The 24,961-nt window shown below is 38.4% G+C and overlaps 1 protein-coding gene across 8 annotated transcripts in view; it reads right to left on the bottom strand.

The window, feature by feature from the left end:
- SYTL5 (synaptotagmin like 5) overlaps window positions 1–24,961 on the bottom strand; it is a 277,903-nt gene that overhangs the window by 134,036 nt on the left and 118,906 nt on the right. For all 8 annotated transcript variants that reach the window (XM_070257790.1, XM_070257791.1, XM_070257792.1 and 5 more), the window contains exons 2-3: window positions 22,596–23,069; window positions 3,983–4,192 (exon numbers count right to left, since the gene is read on the bottom strand). In XM_070257790.1, coding sequence (XP_070113891.1) covers window positions 3,983–4,192; window positions 22,596–22,714 — 329 coding nt within the window. In that variant the 5' untranslated portion in view covers window positions 22,715–23,069. The remainder of the gene's footprint in view (window positions 1–3,982; window positions 4,193–22,595; window positions 23,070–24,961) is intronic.

Genomic DNA, 24,961 nt, shown 5'->3' with positions numbered 1-24,961 from the left:
AACTGATGCAGCCACTATGGAAAACATTATGGAAATTCCTCAAAAAGTTAAAAATAGTGTTACCATATGACCCAGCTATTCCACTGCTGGGTATTTATCTGAAGAAAACAGAAACACTATTTCAAAAAGACATATGCACCCCTATATTCATTGCAGGATTATTTACAATAGCCAAAATATGGAAACAATCTAAGTGTCAGTAGATGAATGGATAAAAAAGTTGTGAGATACACACACACACAAACACACAGGAATATTGGCCATAAAAAATAATGAAATATTGCCATTTGCCACAACATGGATGGATCAGAGAATATTACGCTAAGTGTAATAAGTCAGACAGAGAAAGAATACCATATGATTTCACTTATTCATAGAATCTAAAAACACAAATGAACAAACAAAACAAAACAGAAACAGACTCATAGATACAGAGAATAAACTGGTGGTTGCCAGTGGGGAGGGATGTGGAGGGAAGGGCAAAATAGGTGAAGGGGATTACGAGGTACAAACTTCCAGTCACAAAATAAATAAGTCATGGGGGTGTAATATACGGCAAAGGTAATATAGTCAGTAATGTTGCAATAACTTTGTTTGGTGACAGATGGTTACTAGTCTTATCAGGGGGATCATTTCGTAATGTATATAAATGTGAAATCACTATGCTGTGCACCTGAAATGAATACAATATTGTATGTCAACTATACTTTAAAAAAATGAACCCCTAACTCAGCACACACAAAAATCAGTTCCAGGTAGATTTTAAATCTAAAGGCAAAAGTTAAAACAATAATTATAGAGGATCACACAGGAGAATATTTTCATGTTTTAGGAGTTAGGGAAAGTTTTCTTTAACAGAATACAGAAAAAAAAATCCCACTTATACAGGAAAATACAAACAAATTGAGTTACTAAAAATTAGAGGTTTCTGTTCATCACACAGCACCAGTAAGAGAAGGAAAAGGCAAGTCAGAAGGTAAAAGAAAGCATCTGCAACACGAGTAACCAACATGATTTGTCTGCAGAATACACAAAGATCTCCTTTGATTAGTAAAAGACACACAATCCAATAGAAAAATAGGCAAGTGACCTAAACTAGACTTCACAAAAAGGGATACTGAAATGGTCAATAAACATATGAAAATATTCTCATTTTCCTTAATACAGAAAAGGCAAGTTAAATCCACTCCACACCCAGTAAAATTACAAAAATGGGAAAAAAACAGTGTTGGTAAAAATGTAAAGCAACTGCAATGCTCAGGCCTTGCTGGTGAGAGGGTAACTTGGCATGTCCACTTTGGAAACCTATTCGGCATCATCTACCGAAACTGGACATATCCGTATACTCTGACCCAGCAATTTTACTCCTATGTATACATCCAACAGACATATATACTCATGTGCACCAAGAGACATGCACAAGAATATTTATAATAACATTATTTGTAGGAGGTAAAAACTGAAAACATCCCAGATATCCAGAGATAGAATGGTATATAAATCTTTATATGTTTATAAAAAGTAATATCATAAAACAATGAAAATGAAAAGATGGTTGCTATATGCAACAGAAATGGATGTCTCACAAATATGTTATCCAAAAGAAGTTATAAACAAACACATACTGTATGATTCAATTTATATAAAGTATAAAAACGTCAAAGCCAAACTATGGTGTTAACAGGATAGTGGTCCTATTTGGGGAGTTTCAAGGGAGTGGTGATTGGCAGGAGGAACGAGAAAGGCTTCTGGGGTGTTAGTAATGTTCTATTTCTTCACCTGAGTGATCGTTACATAGAAATTGTGATCATTAGCCAAGCTGTACACCAGTGCTTCTCAACCAGGGGCGACTTTTGCTCCTCAGGGAACATTTAGCAATGTCTGGAGAAATTTTTCACCGTCACAACTAGAAACAGGGATGGGTACGACCATAGAGGCCAGGGATGCTGCTAAACATTCTACAGTGCAAAGGACAGTCCCTCCTTCCCCAAGAAAGAATCATATTGCCCAAAATACTGGTAATGCTGAAATTGAGAAATCTTGTTGTACACTTGTTACTTGTGTATGTATGTGCATGTCATTTTGTGTAAGTTGACTCTAGATAAAAACAAAAGGCCATGTGCACATGTGTCTACAAAAAAACAAAGATGCTAGTCTCCTTCCAAGTTTTTCTATTTCTATTTCTTTGCTTCTCGTTAATTCGATTTGTTGTCTTCTAGTGGTCACTAACAGCTGAGAAGGACAAATGCTCCTGCAAAATTAAAATTGAGGAAATTCTGTCCATTAATTTATTATTTCCTCTGTGACTCATTATTTGACTATATTGGAAGAGCTTTTATATCCAACTCTGAAATGCCAAATTAAGGGGAGAATTGGAGAAACCCATTACTCCACAGTGAGACAAACTTTCTAAGTGTCCAGGGTCTAAAATAGCAACTTTTACATTACTTACTTGAGTCACAGATGTATCGTGTGACTTTTAAGTAGAAAGCAAAATGCATTGTTGATACTATTTCTGGATAGGTATATGGAGAAATATCCAAAGTAAATAATTTTATTTCATGGGAAAAAATAAGAAGATATCCAGCATTATTTTTGCATCCTGATTTGCAGATGACTAAACTCAGTTTAGAAAATGAATACAAATACAGACAAAGGCTATGTTTGCAACCCATATATCAATGATTCCATCAGTCTTCATTCCCCCAGATATGGCAAAGGATGTTTGCTAATTATTGGAAAGAAGTACTAAAAGGAATTTATGTATGTGGGACAAAGAACTGACGATGGTTGCTTAAGCAAATCAAAGTAATGTATCCAAAGAAAGTAAGACAACAACTTAAGTGGTTCATTTATTTAGAACTGCTTATCTCAATCCAGTGTTGAAACATAATATGAATTACTCAGTTCAGTATCACTTTTACGAAAAAGTACAGGAAAAATAACATTGGTTAAATCATGCAATCACTGACTATAGGAGTCCTCGAGAGAACACAGTAGTACTCATTCAGACCAGTTGGAAATGGAAGGTCATTCACTCTTACTACTAAACTATTCACTGTTTCTCCTAAGATAGCCTCTTAACTCCTATAAGAGGATGAGTTTGTGAGGGTGAAAGACAAACTAAACCCAACCAACCAAACGAACCAACCTGAAGTGATGCTAGCATCCCCCATGTCAACCACAGGAAAGAGAGATCAACCCAAATTTGCCTTGAGATGAGATTATTAGGCACCTCCTAGAGTAGAAGAGATGAAGAGATCTTGAAAACATACTAGTTGATCCAGGGGGAGATTTCTCAAAAGGATGAAGTTTGGTAGGCCCCAGGCATAGTGGAGACCCTATCATGCTTAGACTCCAATTTAACCGAACTTACAAAACAATGATTCTTGATTTGCACCCAAGTTGGCAGAGTGAAACCCATGGCCACTAGGTTCCCACAGGCTACACATAGAGGTGAGTGAGAAGGTTCTCGCCCTTTGCCCTTTCTCAAGAACTAGGTTTAGAGGAAATTCAGGAACTACTCCAGCTTTGCTCCTCGGCTGCTGTGGAGAGCAGGCTGGATATTTCATACTCATCATGCCAGTCACTCCAAATGTTTAAGAATGTCTCAGAGGAATTGTCTGCCTTCTGAGAAGCCATGTGGAGCCAAGTGGGGCTCTAAAAGAAGAAAGCTTGTGGGTAGTTTTCAAACACAGAAAGAGCCCTCGTTCTGTAAGGCTTCCCATTTTACTATGTTTTATAGTTTTTAAAAATAAAAACACTGTTCTCTCTGTCTTTGTTTATATCTCTCTCACACACAAACACACACACACACACATACACACCCCCCAGAGCCCTGCCAAGGCATTGTTGAGCCTGTGGTTGGGCTATACTTTTAATCCCATTTCTATCCGTAAATTTTAAGTACGCTTTTTTCTTTCCCCACTCCAATCCCTTCAGCCATCAAATCTGGCTTTCCACGCAAAGGCAAGAAACTCACGCGACTTTGGCACAGACAGTGCACTTCCAGCTGCCATCAAGTCCTGAGACCCGACACTCGTTGCACACTCTCAGCGAACAGGCCTGGCACGGGTCTCCCCGGTCAAATATTAAGCCCAGATGTCTGTGGCAGTGAACACAGACTCTGCTGCCCTCTTGTTGAGTCTTCCCACTTCTACGTTTTGCTTCTAAGAGTTCATTTTTCAGCTTCCTGGAAGGAGAGAAAAAAATCGCTTGATAAAAAAACAACAGAGGAGCAGAGCTATCTTTATTCAAGGGATGGTTTTCATTCGGGAGAATATTTGAAAGAACCAAGGAGTCAGAGCCAAATGCTTTCAGAAAACACAATTTCTCCCTCTACGATCCACAATCCTTTGACATGAGTAGTTGAAAAATACAATGTTTTTTAACTTTGAATTTTGACATTCTCCACTAGTTCTAGGACTTTGCTATTAGTATTTATTCACCTTCTACTCTAATTTCTCCAGGATATCTTTGACACCATAACACTGGAGTACAACGGCAGTCTAGAGGTATGCACAACAGCATGTTATTCACTTGCCTAGATGTACTACGTGAGGCAAGAGTGTGAAATCAAACTTGGCAATATGGGAACTTTCCTTAAGTGATCGAATGAGGAATTTACTACAAACACATTGACTGCCATTTCAGCATCCAAATGCTTCTGCTTAGCACTTGAGGGTTTCCAACGATTTCCACTGACCTATGGGCTTTGCTGTCAGACATCGCCATGTTTGAATCTAGGTTCCATCATGAATTAGCTGTCCAATCTTAGGCAATGATTTATCCACTTAATCTTAGTCCAAATGGAATAATACTCTTTTTCTAAAAATAAGAATAATAATATTCTTAGATGACTTTTTAAGATTAAATGAGATAAATATATGTAAAGTTACCAGCATGGTTCCTGGCACATAGGTACTAAATAAATGCTATTTCCATGTCCCTTCTTAAACTACCTGATATGTAATCTATTTATACACACCTTAAGAAAATAGCTATTCAAAGTGTGGTCCTTGTTCTAGGAACAGCAGCATCATTTGAGAGTTTGCTAGAAATGCAGAATCTTAGGCCCCACCTGAGACCTACTGGATCAGATTCTGCATTTTCACAAAATCTCCAGGTGATTAGAGTTTGAAAAACAAAGGTTTTTTTAGAACATTTGTTCTCAAATTTGGCTATACGCTGGAATCACCCGGGAAGATTTTAAAAAATAGTGATTCCCAAGTCTCACCCCCACAGATTCGGATGTAATTAGTTTGGAATGCGGCCTACACAATGATATTTTTTAAAGCTTTCCTATTTATTCTAATATACTGCCAAATTTGGAAAACACTACTGTAGAAAACAGGTTCATTCCTGCTTAAATGCTTCACAGACATGCCATTCCTTTATGTTATCCATCTCCAATCCCTTCTTCAACACGACATTTCTATGTTCCAGAAAAAATAAACATCGCAGAATCATCCCACACATCTCATGCCATCTCCTTTTACATTTGTGGTGCTGTGCATAGTTACACCCAACTGGACCAGCCTCTCCTCAAAGGCAGGAACATAGTTTCTCGTACATACTGCTCAGGATCCAATTTCATGCTAGATTATAAGATACTTAAATGTTTTTATTACTATTTATTATCTCTTTTGGGTCTTCAAACTAACTTGTGATGTATTATGACTCTCACTTTAAAGACAGTAAGCAGTATAGATAAAACCAGAAACCAGGTCTTTTATTTCCTATCTTAATGTGAGATTCATAAATGGAGAATTTAAAAAGTGAGGACTAAGGTTTCCAAACTTTTGATTAATTGTCTCCTTCATTCATCCAATGAGCATCTATTGAGTGCCTACTGTGTGCTAGGCATTCTGGTATTCAGAGGCGAACATGAGTCAAAACAGGACACCTAAGGATTCCTATTATCATTGATGTTAGTCAAGAAGAGGACAAATGACGTAAAATGATGCACGTTTTGCAACAGGCAGCCATACAGAGCACTCTTAAGTCCTCGCTTTCTTATCCTTCTAAATACAAATGACAAAAATCCACAACACATGTTTTCCTAATCCCTGATTTAGAGCTTACAAAGAACCTTCTGTCCTGTATTTTCATGAGCAACCGGCTCATGAAATTGAGTGTAAGAAAAGCTCCACACAATTTACTTTTGAAAACTTGTAAAAGCTGCAAGCTTTCAAATAACAGAACGAGTTCTCATTTGAAGACCCCAATTGTATTATTTGGAGAATCACAACAGACATTTGAATACCTCAGAGCACAGGATAAAGAAAATGTTGCCTGTTAAAAATTTATAACAACTCATGCAACAATGATAAAGAAACAAAGTGATCAAAATGAGTAGAACAAAGATAGCAATCCTAGACAGCAGTCCTATTCCAGTAGGCTGCTGGGCCAAAGAGTAATAAACTGAGAAAACAGGGTATTCCAGCATATTTCAGAGGCAAATTCTCTTCTGGAAAACATTTCTATGATCAGGTGCCTGAAGTTTAACCACTTAGCAGCTCCTTAAAGTAGAGAGGGCGAGACCACTTGAAGAAATTACAGCCATAAAGTCAAATATTTATATTGCATCTTTTTGTGCTGTACTGACAGGACTGACTTAGCAATCAAGTTGCACCTAGTTCACAGTGCTAGAGTCTGAAAAGACTTGGGGCTCTGTATAAATCAGGCCACAGGAAAGCAAGAATTTAAAGGTCCAAACACACTGGTTGGGGAACTTCTAAGGCAATTGGTGCTAACTGTTTCACATATTCTGAGAGCTATCTCTGAGACACGTGGGAAAAGCTGGGAAGAATTCCCTAGGCTGGCACAAAATATTAAGCAGCTTACTGATTTTTCAAATCTCTCTTACAAATTGGCCTAATTCAATCACGCCTAGGATAATTCACATTAAGTGGACACAGCTGTTTTCAGACACTCACGAAGAGGAGAAAGGGTAACAGGAGGGTAATTGCAACAAGGAAAAGAAAGTGTGCAATTGGAGAATTAGTACCAAGCAGAAAGGGAAGCATAGGGAACTAGGAGAGAGGAAAAGGATGGGAGATGTCTCTTTTCTCTGCTTTACTAGCCAGCACTTACAAATCAAGGTGGACCTCATTTGGTTCCTGCATTGCTGGCCTAGTCTCAGGAAAGTGTCTGAAAAAGGTGAGTTTCTGGGCTAAGTACAGTACCTGTTCATCTCTCTCATCCACATAAGCTAGAAATGTTTCTGGTTCCAATTACCAGGCTTAAAATATTGGTTTAATTTTTTCCCCACGTAACAAGAAATCCAGAATTAGGCAGCTGCTTGCATTAGTTCAGCTGCAAAATCAGGTAATTAAGGATTCCTTTCATTCTTTCATCCTGATGGTCCCCTATCTTCAAGATGTGGCTTATCATTCTTATGCAAAATGGCTAGACAACCCCAGCACAGCATCTACATTAAGGCAGAAAGAAGGGGGAAGAGGTGTCAGTTGCACCTGTCTCTCAACAGAAAAGCAAAAATGGACTCAGAAGTCCTCCCATTAGACTTCTCCTTAGGTTTCCCTGACCTCACAGTGTCACATCACCAATACTGGCCGCAAAGGAGGCTGGGAAGGTGGAACAAGTTGGGACCACACATCCCTGCCCTCTTGACATCAGATGTGGTCATGTGACTCATATTGGCCCATGAAATGTGGTATGTGATTCCAGGTAAATGCTTTAAGAGCAAGTGCATGGTTTACCACATACTCTTTTCTTTGCATGGAGAATAGCAATGTGCCAAATAGTTCTGCTCTGTAAGTCTGGGTCCTGGTCTGAGGATGCCATGAAACAGAGTTCCCAGCCATCCTATCACGGACATGTAGCATGAGAGAGAAATAAACCTTCATTATTTTAAGCCACTAAGAATTTGGGGCTGTTACCGCAGCATCACTTAGCCTATCCTGACGGATACAGCCTAGTTCTTCATCGGGCTGGCTTCCACATATCCTTTTTATTTCAGCTTTACTGCTGCTTCCCCAGAGAGTTTCTCTGATCACCAAATCTACAGCAGATTCCCATCTTATTCTCACTCATAGAGCTGTGTTCTTCTTCCTCAGCACTTACCATAATTTTTAATTTATATGGCTGTGTTATTTGTACATCTATTTGGCTGTTTTTATGGGTTTAATGTTTGTCTTGTACATTTATTTGGCTGTTTTTATGGGTTTAATGTTTGTCTTGCCAACTCCTATAATCTCTAGGAGGGCAAGACTATCTCCGTTTTGTTCAGCTTTGCATTTTGCAGCACATAAACAGTGCCCGGGACATAATAGATATCATTTAATTGAACGAATAAAAGAAGGCATAAGCAAAAGCTAGTCAGTTACAGAGAAAGAAAGAGGAAAGGAAGGAAGGAAAGCTTAGCCATGCTGCTTACGAAGTATCACTGGGCATTCCAGTTAAGATAACGTTATTGTGAGCATTAAGTAAAGTGTTAAGTGCCGCTTGATGCATAGTAATGGTGGAATAGATTCCAGTTAACCTCTGGGCCTCAGTTACTTAAACTTCAAAGTGAAGATAATTCCTTTCTATCTTCCTCTGAGGGTATTTGTGAGAGCCAGAGGCAATGAAGTGTGGTAGTGTGCTCTGTGAATTATAGAGGCCTTTACAATATGAAGCCATCATAACTGAAAAGAGAATGAGAAGGGAAAAAATGTACAATGTTGGATGTGCTAAGAATAAGTCAAAATTGGCTAAAATGGAGATCAAATACACTTCGAAAAACTAATGCAAGCCTGAGAAAGCTACAGATTGCTCTCAATTCCTTGGTAAGGATTTCCAGAACTTTTTCCATCTTCCTTAACCTCATTCTTACACTTTCGTTCAGAAAGCAAAAGTGTTGTAATTCTTGAAAATATGACAAATCTAACCATTTCCTCTATTTGCTTTTGTCTGAAGAGAAGCAAAAAGTATGGGAGATGGATGAAAAAGTGTAGTAGAGATAAATATGGCCCAAAATCAACTGTTAAAAACTCATGAATACAAGGAAAAAGGAAAAACAGCTGTTGAAGACATTTAATTCCAGCTAACACCAATTCTTCATTTGAGGTAAACTCTGGATGCTCTTGCATTTTAAAATGTCAGTTTATTCTTTATTCTTCAGGTTTCCTTGTTGCTACACAGACGCGTTCACATTAACATGTGAATTGATGACCTATATGTAGTTGGAATCTTAAAGACTGAAAAGACGACTTAGCTCGATTATAGTTGAATGATAGAATCATTTCATTTCTATATCCTGGTGATACATTGACTTCATTTTTTTCTATCCCATCATCAAAAATGTTAAATGCATGACAAAGACTGCTTGCTTTACCATTGCATAGACACATTCCTTTCAAATCAGGGATTGCTTTCATTAAAATTCCTGTCACATTTGTGTGGCATTAGTTTTCTTGTGTTACCCTGTCTAGATCCAATTGTGCTGAACACGATTTGGCACCAAATAAGGTAGGAATAAGGGAAGCAATTAGCTGCCTGGAAGAGGAAGCCATAGATAACAATTCACAAAGTATCTTTGATTCCTTGATGTCTTTAAATAATCCCCAATCTCATCTAGCAGAGCACATGAAGGCTCAAAACAGATAATGAGCAAGTGGAGACTCTACGGTGGCCGAGAGCATAGGGCTCTGGAGTCAGACTGCCTGGGTTCAAATCCTGGCCTTACACTTACTTCCTTTGAGACTGCAAGAAAAATACTTAACCTCTCTGTGCGTCAAGACTTAAGGAGACTTAAACTCTCTGTCTCAAAATACTGCCTCTGTAAAAGAAAAATCATAATAGTTACAACCTCATAGGTTTGTTGTGAGCGTTAAGTAGTGTTAAGTACAGCTTGATGCATAGTAATTGTGAAACAGACAATTCTGGCATATGTCTCCCAACACTGGTTCTCCCCTTCTCTCTTAGTAGAATGTCTAACTAGGCTCATGACCCCTCAGATTACATTTCCCAGTGTTCCTTGCAGTTAGGTTTTGTCATGAGACTAAATGTTGGCCAATATGACGTGATCAGAAATGATATAGGCAACCTCTAGGTTATGCCCCTACTGGGAAAGGGGTATCTATTTCCCTTGAACCCTTCCTCTTTCCCAGAGGCTAGGATGAGAACACAGGAGTGAACCATCTTGGACCAAGAGCTAAACTCTCAACACGGCGGAACAACCAAAGCACCCAGATGGAGCCAGTATAATACTATCACAAAAGCAGTATGATGGAGCCAGTATAACAATATCACAAAGCTGCCAACCAACCCAGACTTTTCCATTAGAGAGCAATGTATTTCCATCTTGTTTAAGCCATTATTATAATATGTCTTTGTCACCCACAGCCAAAGCTATTTCCCAACGAACACAGTAAGAACTCAGTAAATATTAGCTCTTTTTATTATTGCCCACTTGCAGAGATGATGCTACCAGGTTCTGCTTCAGCCTCTGCTACAATGCCTGCAAGCTAAAACCTTATCTAGAGGCAGAGTTTCATATTCCTTTAAGAGAACAAAACCATGGTGACTGACAAAAAATACTGTCAAACCCGAAACGAGACAAAAATCGCTCAAATATATGCAGGCAGAATAATGTCACAGCAACTTGATGCCAATGGCTGCACACCTCCTAGCACTCCCATCTTTTGCTCACATCCAGAGGCAATGCCATCGACACTGGGGCTGTTCATATTTGTCTAAGGAAAATCCAGGGGTGAGCAGACCTTACTGTACTCTGAATATAAAAATATTACTTTTTCATTTTAATTATAGCTTCTGTATACAGAACCTATTATTAAAACCTAACCACAATCATAACACTTAGCTACAATAATGACAGGCGCTCTGTTTTACATGTCATGCTATTAAACTTTTTGGCATTTTGCCACCTTGCCTCTTTTTTTGGTGAGGAAGATTGTCCCTGAGCTAACATCTGTGCCAATGTTCCTCCATTTTGTATGTGGGATGCCACCACAGCGTGACTTGATGAGCGGTGTGTAGGTCTGCTCCTAGGATCCGGACCTGCAAATCCTGGGCCACCGAAGTGGAACATGCAAACTTAACAACTACACCACCAGGCCGGCCCCCAATGCTATTAAACTTTGACAATAACCCATGAGAAAGACATTATGATTCCCATTTTATACATAAGAAAGTGGCATCTCTAAGCGGAAACTTGCTGTGGTTCAAAGGACTATTAAGTGGTATAGTCAGGATTCAGATCCAGAATTTTATATTCCAAAATCTGCACTCCTCCCCCACACCAGGCTCCTCTTGTTGGCTCTCAATCTACTAAAATATTTTTGCTCAGAAAGGACACTGTACTTATTTATTTATTTAAAGATTTGCCCTGAGCTAATACCTGTTGCCAATCTTTTTCCATCTCCGCCTCCACCTCCCCCTTCCCTTCCCCTCCTCTTCCTCCTCCTTCTTCCCAAAGCCCCCAGTACATAGTTGTATATTGTAGTTGTAGGTCTCTCTGGTTGTGCTATGTGGGACGCCACTCCAGCACGGCCTGATGAGCAGTTCTAGGTCCACACCCAGGATCTGAACAGGCAAAACCCTGGGCTGCCAAAGCAGAGTGCGTGAACTTAACCACTCAGCCACAGGGCAGGCCCTAGGACATTGTATTTATTAATGACTGCTATGTCTTTCCTAGTTGTGCAAAGCCATGCTGAGCACTCTCAAAGTTAAGCCTCAGTAAACATAAAGAGTTTCTTCTGCCTGCTTTGCTTTTTCTACTAAATGGTGTCTGCCCAAGTAGCCTCTTACCACACACTCTCTCATGACAAACATTCCCCAACAGAGCTGTTCTTTAACAAACACCGCTCTGGTCCTAATAAACTTTATAATGCTTTTGATTAGTTTTCAAATGAAAGGCTATTAAAAAGAATCAAGACCACCTGAGAATTGGGGGAACGTTTCACTTACATAGAAAGCTACTTCAGAGAAAGTAATAAGCAACAAGATTGAAAGAATACTTGTCTAGATAAAGAAATCTTGCGAATTGTGCCAATTTAATGTGTTTAGAAATTGTCTTGAGGAAAGAGAACATTGTGAAATCTTCATGTCTGCAGATGACACCATGCACTTCCTGGCAGTAGAACACTTGGCTCATAGAAATATACCAGGAGATCTCACAAAGTCACGTGAACAAAAAAAATAATAAAAATAAATTAAAGTTATGTGAACAATTATTTATTAATGTAGTCTTAAAAACAGCAGAAATTTATCTCATATGTAATTAGCAAACCAAGTTTTCCACCTGGGGATATCTTGAAATAACTATCGTCTCAACTTCCTGGCCTCACAAGGAACAAGGATGTGTCTTAGTAATCTGAAACCCAAAGGATACCTTTCTTAAGTATCAAAAATAGAAGGTCCTGTTATCAATATGGTAAATTACTCATAAAAGGAGGAGGTGGTGACAGAATCAGTACAAGAAATAGTAAAGCTGCATGTCTTTAAAAAAAAAAAACAAGGATAAAATACTGGGCTTTTCAAAGATTACTGCTATGATAATGCAAGCACAAAATTGACTTGATGGGAGGAAATTGGACACTCACACACAAAAAAAGATAATTTAAAGGGGACATATTGCCCTTGAAAAATTTTTCAAAACTACTTCTGCTGCTGAATACAGGCACATACTCGTTTTAATTTTTATAAACATACAGCTGAAATTTATTTCTAAAATGTCTCTAAATTGAATTTGTATAAACTAAATTATTTTAAATGCAGCAAGGAAGGAGCTATATCCTCAGCAAAGACAGTTATCAGTACCTAATTTTTCCTGTTTTACCTCTTTAGGTGATGCTTATGGGCACTCATATTTTCATATATAAAAATTACTACTACAAAACACACTTCCAGCAATTTTCCTAGTTATCAGCATAAATATAGGGTACACGAAATGTCAAGTCACCATTTCTTTGGAATTCACTGAGGATGAATATAAATGTTTATGTGCTGTGTTTTTTTCTTATGTGCTTCATTGAAAATCATCCCTGACAATTAATTGCTCTCAGATTCCATAAAAAGGAAGGTGAGATTTGTGCTGAGCAATAAACAAATCTGATCCATAAGATGCATGATCTTAATTACACTCATTTTCTCAGGTTGCCGGTTGTCTCCCAATATTCCTTTTTACTCTTTCATACCAATAAAACTCCCAAATGTGAGTTACTCACATGGCCACCCAGAATAAAGACTACATTTCCCAGTTAAATATGCAAGCTCCCTTGCACCTAAGTATGGCCATGTGACTACCTTCCAGCCTACGCAGTGTAAGCAAGGTCATCTGTGAAACTCCTCAAAAATGTTTTTAAGGGAAGGGAACCTGTCCTTTTTTCTGCCCTTTGCCCTTTTCCCTGATGACTGGAATGAGGACAGTATGACAGGAGCTGGAGCAACCATCTTGGATTATGAGGCGTGACTAAGACTCTCTCCTTGACCAAACTTTAGATAGGGTCCTCTGGGGTCTCTTTTTGACAAGACCTCATCATTGGGCCCTCTCTTCAGCCTGCATAGCCCAGATTTAGTAAGAATCCTGCTAAATCAGTTTAGCGAGAATTCTCCCACCCTTGATATCTGCTATCATCCTGGCCTGACCTTAATAAGAATTCTGTTAAGTCAATTTGGTAAGAATCCTACCATGAATGTCTCCTCTTAGTAATTTTCCATTCATTGACCTCCTCACTCTAATCGTTGGCTATAAATCTCCAGGTGCCTTTGCTGTATTTGGAGTTGAGTTCGATTTCTCTCCCCTACTGCCATAGTCTTTTGTTTGTTTTTAATTTTGGGGGGATAGTCTTGAAATCTATTGCAATAGTCCTGAGTAAATTCTTCCTTATCATTTAATAAGTGTCAGAATAATTTTCTACTTTAACAGGTGTTAGCCCAAGTTGAAGATGGCAGAGCAACCAGTTAGAAGGACCCTGGGCCTCTAATGAGCATGGAACCACCATTACCAGCCCTGAGTTGCCTTACTCGTGACTTTATCTAGGCAAAAAATAAAAAGAAAGAAAAAGAAATAAACCTCTGTCTTACTTAAGCTACTATTATTTTGATTTTTTGACACTCAGAGCTGAACCTACCCTAATTTCTACACCCATAAATAGCATGGATGCTATTACAGAAGTAGAGGAGAATGCAAATCCCAGCTTTAAAATACTAACTGTATAGGGGCTGGCCCCATGGCCGAGTGGTTAAGTTCGCGCGCTCTGCTGCAGGCGGCCCAGTGTTTCGTTGGTTTGAATCCTGGGCGCGGAGGTGGCACTGCTCATCAAACCATGCTGAGGTGGCGTCTCACGTGCCACAACTAGAAGGACCCACAACGAAGAATATACAACTATGTACCGGGGGGCTTTGGGGAGAAAAAGGAAAAAATAAAAATCTTTAAAAAAATAAATAAATAAAAAATAAAAATAAAAAATAAAAAAATACTAACTGTATAAAGAGTCTGTCAAAGAGGTAAATTATTTATATTCTACACAAAGAATACATCAATACATCAATTTGATTCGCGTCAATGTGAAAGTGGAGACTTTGCACAATCTAAGAAAATGCAGTTTTGCTTCTGTTAAATTGGAAATTAGATCGTCTCCATCTCCTATGCCTTGTGCATAAGTACTCAATGAGTTTTTGCTGAATCTTAGAAATGTATTTCCCAAATATACGACAAAAGGAATTCATACAAATTAATATTGAAACAACACTAACACCAATAGTAAATAGACAAATTGTGTGAATAAAAAATTCACAGAAGAGGAAATACAAATAGCTAGCAATCATGTAAAAACACCAATAATCACATACACGCAAATTAACAGAGGACATTACCTTATTAAATTAGTTAAAGTTTACAATAATAGGTGCCGGCCCCGTGCCAAGTGGTTAAGTTTGCACACTCCAGTTCGGCAGCCCAGAGTTTCGCCGGAAAGGGTCCTGGGCACGGACATGGCACCACTCATCAAGTCATGCTGAGCCAGAGACCCACATAACACAACCAGAGGCACTCACAACTAGAATATACAACTATGTGCTGGGGGGCTTTGGGGAGAAGAAGTAAAAAAAAAAAAAAAAAAAAAAACAACAAAGATCGGCAATTGATGTTAGCTCAGGTGCCAATCTTTAAAATAAAAAATAAAAAAAGATTTACAAGAATCATTTCTATTTTGGCAGTAGTATAATGAATAGTTTAGTGAGGAGAAAATTGAGACAACATTTCTGGAAAACAAATTTTCAATTTAAAGGAAATATAAATCAAAATATGAATCGCAATATAATAAAAATTTAAGACAGAAGATTTAAGAATAAAGATGTTCATGGCAATTAGAACAAATAGTTAAACAAACTATTGCACATCCATGTCATGAAGCTTATCCAGCCAAAAAAATGGTGCCTCCAAAGAATTTTTAATGATATCAAAACGTTCATTAAATAATGTTAAGCAAAAATAGAGGATGCAAAATTTCATGTATAATATGGTTCCAATTATGTGAAAATTATATGCACACACAGAAAAGTAACAAGAAGGAAATTCAACAAAAGTAGGAACTATCTCTGGGAAGAGGTATCCTAAGTGAGTTTTTAAAATTCATATTATATGTATTTTCTAATTTTCTGTATTACCTCTATAATGAAAAATGTATCAGAAAAAATCCTTTGCTGTGTAAAATTTTATTAACTTTAGACATTTGCATGAAATGCTTACCAGTTATGCTTAATCACTCTGCAATGAAATAATAAATTATTAAATGCATGTCAGCCTAATCTTATTACAGATTTAAGTCAATTAAACCCTTTTATTAATATAGGAATATTCATATAAACTGTCAATATAAAATGGTCATATGCCTGAAATCTAAAATGATAGAGGTGACATTTTTGTTACTGAAGTTGTCACTTATATTTCCTTGGAAATAAAATATCCATTTCCTCAAGAATATAATTGATATTTGCTTAATTAGATCTTCCCTTATGAACTGACCTGCCTTTGGTGGGGGGGGGGGGGGGGTGAGTCCTCTTCACTCACCTTCCCAGCTCCAACATCCTACCCCACGAACATTCAGCCATATTGTGGATTCCATGGGCTTTATAGTTCTGTGTTCCTTCAATTTACAGTAAAAGGAGATGGTAGTTTCCTGGACATGAGTGCAAATTAATCCCTGCTGCCTAGGGGCATGTTCTCTACACCAATTCTGCCCAGAGAAAGTAGGCAAAGAAAGAGAAAGGGTACTAAAAGAGGAATCTGGGGGAAGAAAAAAAAAATATATATATATATATATATATATACATACACATTATTTCAAACAAAAAAATGGTCTGGCAAGTATAAGTTTATTTATTTGGACAATCCAGTGTTTGAAATGTCCCTAAATATCAAGTATCTGTGGCCCTGTGCCTACAGTGAGCCCTACAAGTAAGTTACTTGGAAGAAAATACTGTAGAATCAAAATATAAGTTAGCTTCCCTATATGTGTGTATGTAGCAAAATTAGTAAGGTCTTTGGTGGGAAAACCCCCAAGGTTTTAAATTCATTTAAGGCAGAGCCAGATTTTTTTTGTTTTTCATTTCTCTGTGACTCATTAAGAGTTTGGGTTCTATTAGGGAGCCAGTATTGCTCATGCTGTGAGTTTCCGTTAATCCATTAAGAAGCTTGTGGTAATTCTATTAGGATTAGAACAAAATGTTTACCAAAATATAAGTCCACTTCAATAGCTCTCCCGGTGTTTTATGGGGACGGTGAATCTTTAAGCTTTTTAGAAGGTCAAACTAATTTTGTTCTTAGTGGTAGTGATAAGATTTGGCAAAAAACAAACAGCCCCACAGATCAAACATTTGTAGAGTATTAAGAGGATATTATTGCTTGGCACTTACCAGGCTCCCTAACTTCCAGGCTGAATATATAATTCTTGAAATCGCTTCAAATCCATTTGAACCAAATATTTAGCTTATCTACAGGATTCCAAATAGCCAATTTGAGGACACTTTCCCCTTCTGTTTCTCCCTCCTTTTCTTTCCTCCCCAACCCTGCTCTAAAATGATGAAATCAACCACATAAAGACAAAGCCAGAAGGTGAATGGCAGTTTCCCGGCTGGGATCTGTGGTCTCTTGATGACACGAAGCTCTGGCTCGCTTAGTAGCCCCTCTCAGCTGAACCAGCTGTGTGGAACAAAACATAATACACTTGCACTTAGCTTTGCAGTCAGCAGAAAGAGTAGCACGGCATCAGGAACTCTTGTCAGTTTTCATTGTGTAAGAGCAATGCTTCGATAAAAGTCACAGTAACTTTAGATAACGTTACACAGCTTAAAGGTCAAAACTGTCAGCAAATACCAGGCTAAAGAAATGTTTTCTGTTTCGTTCCATTTCTGACAGCTATTAGTAAGGCTGTCAGTGGGCTTTCAACAGGATCTGAATAGGTGCAGCTATTGCATAAGCATCACAGCATAGAGGAAAGGGAAGCAATACGGAAGGGGAGAACCTCAGCTCTGATGTTTACCAGCTGGGCAAATTATTTAATCCAAGTTTCAGTTGCTATAGCTATAGTACATTACAATAGTACATATCGAGGGATGACGGAGATTAAGTGAGGATACATTTGTGAATGGAGTAAGACATTCTCTGGTGTGAGGTAGGCACTAGATAGTTTACCATCTCTTTTTTTCTGGCCCCCCTGAAAGGACAGACATATCACTCAGAAATTAAAAGTGACTTAAGAGTGGAGTGGGAGCTCTGGAGCCAGATGGTGGGACTACAAATCGCAGTTCTGCCACTTACTAGCTGTGTGACCTTGGACAAGTCATTTAACTTTGCACTTCAGTTTCCCCATCTATAAATGGGGATATCAATACTTCTTATCTCATCGGGAAAAGGAATTTGTAATCTGTCCCCCACAATTTTGCAGAACTTTCTGCTATTTCTTGGTATTTTCTATACTTCCAGATTCATTTTGCTGTTCTTCTATAGAGACAACGAAACACATTTAAATTGTTCCAGCACACGAGCTACTAAGATTAGGTGAGGCATAAAAATCTCCTGGAGATGGTAGGAGCCTATGAAATCATCTAATCTCCCAGACAGAAGCCCATGCTCTATCTCTGATAGCTGACTGATGGTTTCTAGTCCAACTCTTATCTTATCTCTTGGATTCTAAATGTACTGCTTCTCCCTGAGATGGCTTATCTAGGCTTTCAGGTGTATGCAGCTATTTCCAAGGCTAGAACCAACCAAGGTGTTGTTTTTGACACCAAAGCTCAGAAAACTACTGCCCTTGGGCCAAATCCAGCCCACCATCTGTTTTTGTAAATAAAGTTTTATTGGAACACAGCTATACCCATTTGTTTACATATTGTCTATTGCTGCTTTCATACTACAATGGAAGAGTGAAGTAGTCATAACAGAAAACACATGCCCTGTAGAGCCTAAAATATTTGCTATCTGGCCCTTTACAGAAAAAGTTTGCTGGAGCTAAACAAAACTGAGGTTTGAGTAGGGAGTAAGAAAAAAGAAATGTTTGCTGTAAGGCAACCAATGGCATTCATCACTGAGACAAGCCCAAGAACCGGTGCCAAAGAGAATGTTAAGTCCAGATATGTTTTCATGCATTGTGGCCAAATGGAAATGACATCCTCTTAGTGAGAATAAAATCCATGGTGAACTGCTGAAATGAATAGTCACTTATAAGTTAAGATTATAAATGAAGATTTCTTATATAGACCAATACTTCCAAAGTAGATATGTAACAGTATTTGCTTTTAGGTGTGGAAGATCAAGTAGAGTAAGAATTTGTTAATGAGATATGTTTTTTGGAGCAGATACCATGTACTCTTTTATGTTAGGCTGAGTTCTTCCAAAGTTAGAAAAATTGAAGGTACAAAATGAGCAACAAAGATTTTTATTTTGTGCTTCCAAATGGTTGGGGTTTTTTTCCATTTGCAATCACTGTTGATGGCTTAATTTTCTTTGCATCACTTCTTCCCTCTTTCTTCATTGCATTACAGTCATCAATAAACCTAAGTGATTTGTTCTCCACAGAAAACATTTAAAATATTCTTACTAATAGTAAAACCTGTGTCTAGATATTGCCTACCACTCCTTCTTGCTTGGTCTGAAAGAGAAGAACAAATGTATGTGAGCCTCTTGGGTGAAGCTAGATTGCTCTGGTAGTAGGCAGATGACTCTCCACAGCCTACAATTCATGCCTGGAGGTAATTATCAGGCTTCTCATGTGCCTTTGGGCGCAGAGCACCTTTAGGAGCACCCAGAGACCAGTCCCACCTTCATTAATGCCACACTTCAGTGGCTATGTGGACTGTGGAGCACAGTCGGGCGACAAGCCTAAAACATTGATTCAATACAATTTTTACACTCTCCCATTGTCTACGTTCTTTATGTCTAAGGACAACCTACTCAAGCAAATAAATACACAAGCAAACAATAAATCCACTGTTTCCCAAACTTCAATTTACTAACTTTCCAGATCAGTTTCTTCTTTGTAATCATAATTCTTAAAAATTTTCTTTGGCTTCCATTTCCTCCTGAAACCTTTGAACAGAAACTGAAGGTGATTTTGTGGTTCACAGTTCACAGCTGAAACACAGTTGACATGCATTTGCCAATGTCAAAATCCTTTTTCACATTTTAAAGCTCAGCTCAAATGTTACCTCTTCTGTGAAACCATTCCTTCAGTTTCTATCTTATTCATAATTAATTACTTCTTCCTCTAGACTCCTAGAATATATCAACCTACACCTCTGTAGCATAGTGAAAACAATTATTGTACCAGCTAGCACAAAAGTTTACTGCTGCAATAAAATATGCTACACCATAAATTCCTTGTGTTGATGATTTTGGAAGCTATCAAGTAAAAAGGACTAAGTTCCCTGTCTGGTCTGGCAAACCTCCTGATTGGGCTTTCTAGAAGCTAACTCTGAGATATAGATTTGTGTGCAAATGATTTTTGCAGTGCTCTCAGGAGGAACCTGTAAGGGAGTAGGAGAGGCAGGAGAGAGAAGGGGAGAGGGGCTGAGCAAAGATGTGTTTCTTAGGTGAAGTCCAGTTTCAGCATGATCCCGTGGGGAGCTCTGAAGCAGAAGTTGCATTGCACAGTCTGTCTTGCCTTGAGGCAAGGGGTTTCTGTACCTCAGCCATTGGCTTGTGGCTGCCCAGTAGGGACATACACTCAAATTTACCTGGTGCTTGTGGCTCTCTAATCCTATGGGCAACTCCAGCCACCCAAAGGTAGTCCTCTAAAGAAAGTAGTAGGTCCCAGCCCTTAGCAGTAAAGGATGTGGAAACGGGGAGATGAGAGCACAGATCCAACAACGGGACCCTAAAGGATCTGAGTGGAGCACTGATGGTGTTCACTACAACTCATAAATCAAGGGCAACACAGACCACAATGGGGCTAACGATTATAGCCATCAATTATTGTGTGCTTACTGTATGCCAGCATTGTTCTAAGCTCTTGATAATATTAGCTTATTTAATCCTTACAACAATCTTCTGAGGTACCTAATATTATTTGTTTTGTCAAATGAGGAAACTAGATCCACCCGTGGAAGTGACTTGTCTAAAGTGACACAAAGATTTCATGGTGTAACTAAGATTTTAATCAACAAATATATGAGTGCGATTCAACAGCACGCACTCTAAACACCCCTGCCACTCACTTTGGCGTGACTTCTCAAAACACAAAGCTGTTAAACGCGGAAGAGCCTGAGTTTTCTGGCCTGGGCTCATATCTTAGTAGCTCAGAATAAAACAAGACAACACATCTGACACAGTTAGTGCAGGAAAAAACACTCAAAAAATATTAGACACTGCTGTTATTAAAGAAGGGAAGAAAACATAACAGCTTAAAAAAATCTATTTTCTATAAGATAGACATTTCTAGAAAATAGACGTTCTGTTTTCTATAAAAGTATCTCTTAGATCTCTTAGAAAGGCTTTTATAAAAGCCTTTCTTCTGTTATCCTCAAAAAAGTTGAAAGAGCCAGGATATCAACAACTTTATTCTTGATAGCTCTGTTGTATATTACACAATTTAGCTAAATTTCTTTACACAGAATAAGGAAAGACAACAAGGAAAGAAAAATAGAGAAAAAAGAAGAGCAAGTATAACAGATTATTACTAAAAGTTATTGAAAATGACAAAAACAAATATTCTAAACAATGTCCTATTCATTGTACTTCGGTGTTTCCTGGGATCTCATTATTGTTTTTTTCCTGAAGACAGTGATTTTTAATTCCTCTGAGAATGTCATCAATAACTGGTTAATAGCTCACCCCCCATAAACAATATAACTTTTTGAAGTGCATTAGAAAATTTAGCCACTTTTCATGACTGGACTCCCAGTGCCAAAAATATCATTTCTGATTTCTTTAAAACCATTAAGTGCATTTCATTGCCACCTGAATTCCAGGTATAAAAAGAGAGTAATAATTTTAACCAAAGCCTTTGTTTCTTTAAGATTGGTTGAATATCTTGGAATGATGGAAATGAAAATTTTTGGCTCTTAACTATGAAAACAACAATATTTCAATGTATTTCCAATTCTAAGGATCCTAGTTCCTTTGGCGTGTTGAATATTTTTGCAGTATGTGAAGATAATCTTATGACAAGTTTTCTCCTCAAGTAAAATAAACCTAAGCTTCTGGTTGCAGTTTGGGGAGACATATAAGACACAAAAGTGACATATTGCACAGTAGGCAGTGACTCTGTTTATTTCTGATCCTCTATTCAGGGGTGAGATGTAATAACCAAATATATTTAATATATTGACAGCACTGGCAGCAAACAATCACAATGGACGTGGCAGCCAATCAGAACGATGCTGTGACCTTTTGGAACAGATGATGCAACCAATCAGAATGGATGCTGGCTGAAACACAGGCGAAGTCACACCTGGGGTTTCAGCTATATTAACCCTGCCTACAACTGATGTGAAACTCAACTGTGCCCATATTACCCAACTTTCCTCACACAGAAACTTATTTCAAGAAATTCAGGTGATTTCTGGGGCACAATGAGAACTTTTCAGTCTCCAGATCCCCTTCTTCTCCCAGCTATGGTTGAGGCAAATTCCCAGTAAGACTGACTTGAGAAAGCATTATAAATAAATAATAGCTTAAATTTATTGTGCACTCAGGTCCAGGCACTATACATGTATCATCTTCCTTCATGCTTGCAATAATCCTATAAGGTAGGTACTATTATTATCCTTGTTTTATTGATGAGAAAACCAAGGCATAGACAAGCTGAGTAACTTGTTCAAGGTCATACTACTAATACATCTCAGAGCTGGTACTTAAACCCGGGTAGTCCTTCTACTTCATTAATCATTCTGACCTTCTTAGCAAATGGACATTCTCATAAGCACCATGTTTATAGCTAAATTCCATCCTTCCACCTAGCTAAACGACAAAATGCCAAAGATGTTTTCTATTTGGGCTACTGCTGGGAACCCATGAAGTCATTGACCAACATTTGTCTCCAGTGTGGTTGCAGTTGCCCCATTTCTGATCTGAATTGCTTCAAACAAACAGAAAGCAGTCAAGGAGGGCAAACAAGATAAAAGAGTATTACCTTATCCTCTTGTCCTCCACTTTTTTCAAATATTCATCTCTCTTTAGGACTCCCAGGATCATTTCCTTCTCATGGTCTAATAAAAATGACAGATTGATGAACTCTGTGTTCTTAGACATGGTATTTCAGCAGAAGCTCTGAGTAGCAGTGGTTGAATCTTTCAGGTCAGTTGATATCCGCTAGCCTTAAGTTCCCCCTGAACAATCCAGAGTTGTTTGATGTAGAGTGGTTTCTCTAAGTCCTCTGAGGAACTGCTGCTGGTAGTTAGGTATTCTTCCAGGCTACGCAGAAACAGGCTCCACTGGGACTGCAGTCCAAGAAAGTCATTATGGTTTTAACTGAAAGAGATCTTCAAAGCCTTTGTTGTGTGGTAGACTCAGGTCGCAGCGGAGTTTCACTAACAATGCTCAATGTCAACCCTTCAGAAAGCTACAGAGCAGGAATCAGATGCACTGGGACAGAATCTAGAAAACACTGAAAAGGTAGAGAAAACAAAGGGTAGAAAAATTAATTAGGCCATCTTTCCCATTAGCACTTGTAAGAGTGTCACCTAACTCAAAAAATTTTTAATCAGTAAACTTACATTTTTTAAATATTTATTGTTTATTACCATGAAATATTATTTATATTTAGTTGACTCCAGATTCTTTAAGCAAATTCAGTTCTTTCCATTATAATTAGCTTTCTTACCAGACAGATCCCATTATCACCCTTGCAGCTGAGCCATGGGTGGATTGGGTCACCACTTTCAGACACTAAGTGTACAATCTGGACTAAGTCTACAACAGGACAGGTCCCTTAAATGGTTTCCTCCTTCTCTCTCTCTCCCCCTCCCTCCCCACAACTAGGACAACTGCATAAAATAAGCACTGCTGGCAAAACAAATATGAATGAGTGCTACACGTATCAACACAAATATATCTCACAAACGTAATGTTGAATGAAAAAGGTTAAGTTACAGACGAAGTCATGCCGAATAACAGCATACTTATGAAGGAAATAACTTGCAAAACCATTGTATCTAATTCAGGAATACATACATTTATAGTATAAATATAAGGAAATTCATGGGAAATAGATGCAATCAGAGAGGAGAACACTGGGACTTCAAATGTATTGGGTAAAGTTTTATTCTCAATATGGGTGTTTATATCTTCTGATGTACATGGCTGTTTGTGAATTATTCTAGGTTTGTATTAAATACTGCAAAGCAGATGTTTTAAAACTGCCTCTTAGTCAACATAAAAAGCTCACCAGGCCTTGTCCCTCATCCTAACTCTTGAGCACATTCTTTCATTGCTCAGTACTTGGATTCTCTTTGTACCTCCCCTTAGGAACGATGACTCCTAGAGGGATCTACCGGGTTTTATGATTTGGCATCATTCCATGACACTGTCCCTTAGCTTTCCCCCAGGCCTATGAACCACAAGCTACATGCAAGTTTCTCTTGGTTTGCTTGGTTCTAGCCAGGTTTCCAAGCATAACTAGACACTTACTCAAAGGGTGCCTTGCGGCCCCCCAGTAACCATAAGGTCAGGCTGACCTCAAAATCTCAGGAGATCTGAAAGGACAGGATCTTGTCCAGAGCCTCCCTAACTCTCCAAAGTCCCCACGAATTTGTTCTCTACATTGTGCACCAAACCAGAACTTTGCTGAAATGACTCAGAATTGAAATGCTTCCTACAGACCAAAAGTTATCTCCCTCTGAGGAAACTGCCCTGGTCTGGAGAGTGCACATGAGATTTACTCCAGCCCTTTCGTCCATCTCCAATGTCCTAGAGGCCCCAGGGAGGAGAGCCCCAAGGTTGATACAAACAGGAAACAACAAGGTTAAGCACAAAAGGGGCTCTTTGGAAAGGTTAATGGTTTGGTTTTTGCATCGCTGTCAATTGTGGTCTCCTCAGATAAAGAACACAACTGATTTTTCCACCCCTTGTGTATCTCATCTGGTTTCACACTGAAATGGAAAATCCACTTGGTAACTCAGTGAATGAATACCTTACCCTTACAGCCAGGTTCACTTAAGACATATTTTGAAGTGAAATGTCAAATTTAGAATGTCCTATGTAAATATTCTATAGAATTGTATTTAGAAATTATTCAAGGGGTTGGGAGCTATAAAAATGTTTGACCTGAAGCTTATGATTATGCTTGCTTTGGGCTGTAAATGCAAGTCTGTCCTCTAAAAATCCAAGGGTCTACCCCGTGAGGAGAATGGAGGGAGAGTAGTAACACCACGGGGTAGCACATGAAGGTGATGGAGAAGATGGGGAGTCAAGTACAGGTATAAGAGAAATAAAACTAGCCTGTGAGAGTTTAATTAACAAAATTAGCCCTAAATGGATTTTCACTCATCTGTACCTGGA

This window comes from Equus caballus, chromosome X, assembly GCF_041296265.1.
Source record: "Equus caballus isolate H_3958 breed thoroughbred chromosome X, TB-T2T, whole genome shotgun sequence".
NCBI classification, from domain to species: Eukaryota; Metazoa; Chordata; class Mammalia; order Perissodactyla; family Equidae; genus Equus; species Equus caballus.
Note: the sequence above shows the minus strand (reverse complement) of the source record. Positions and strands in the feature narration are given on the sequence as shown.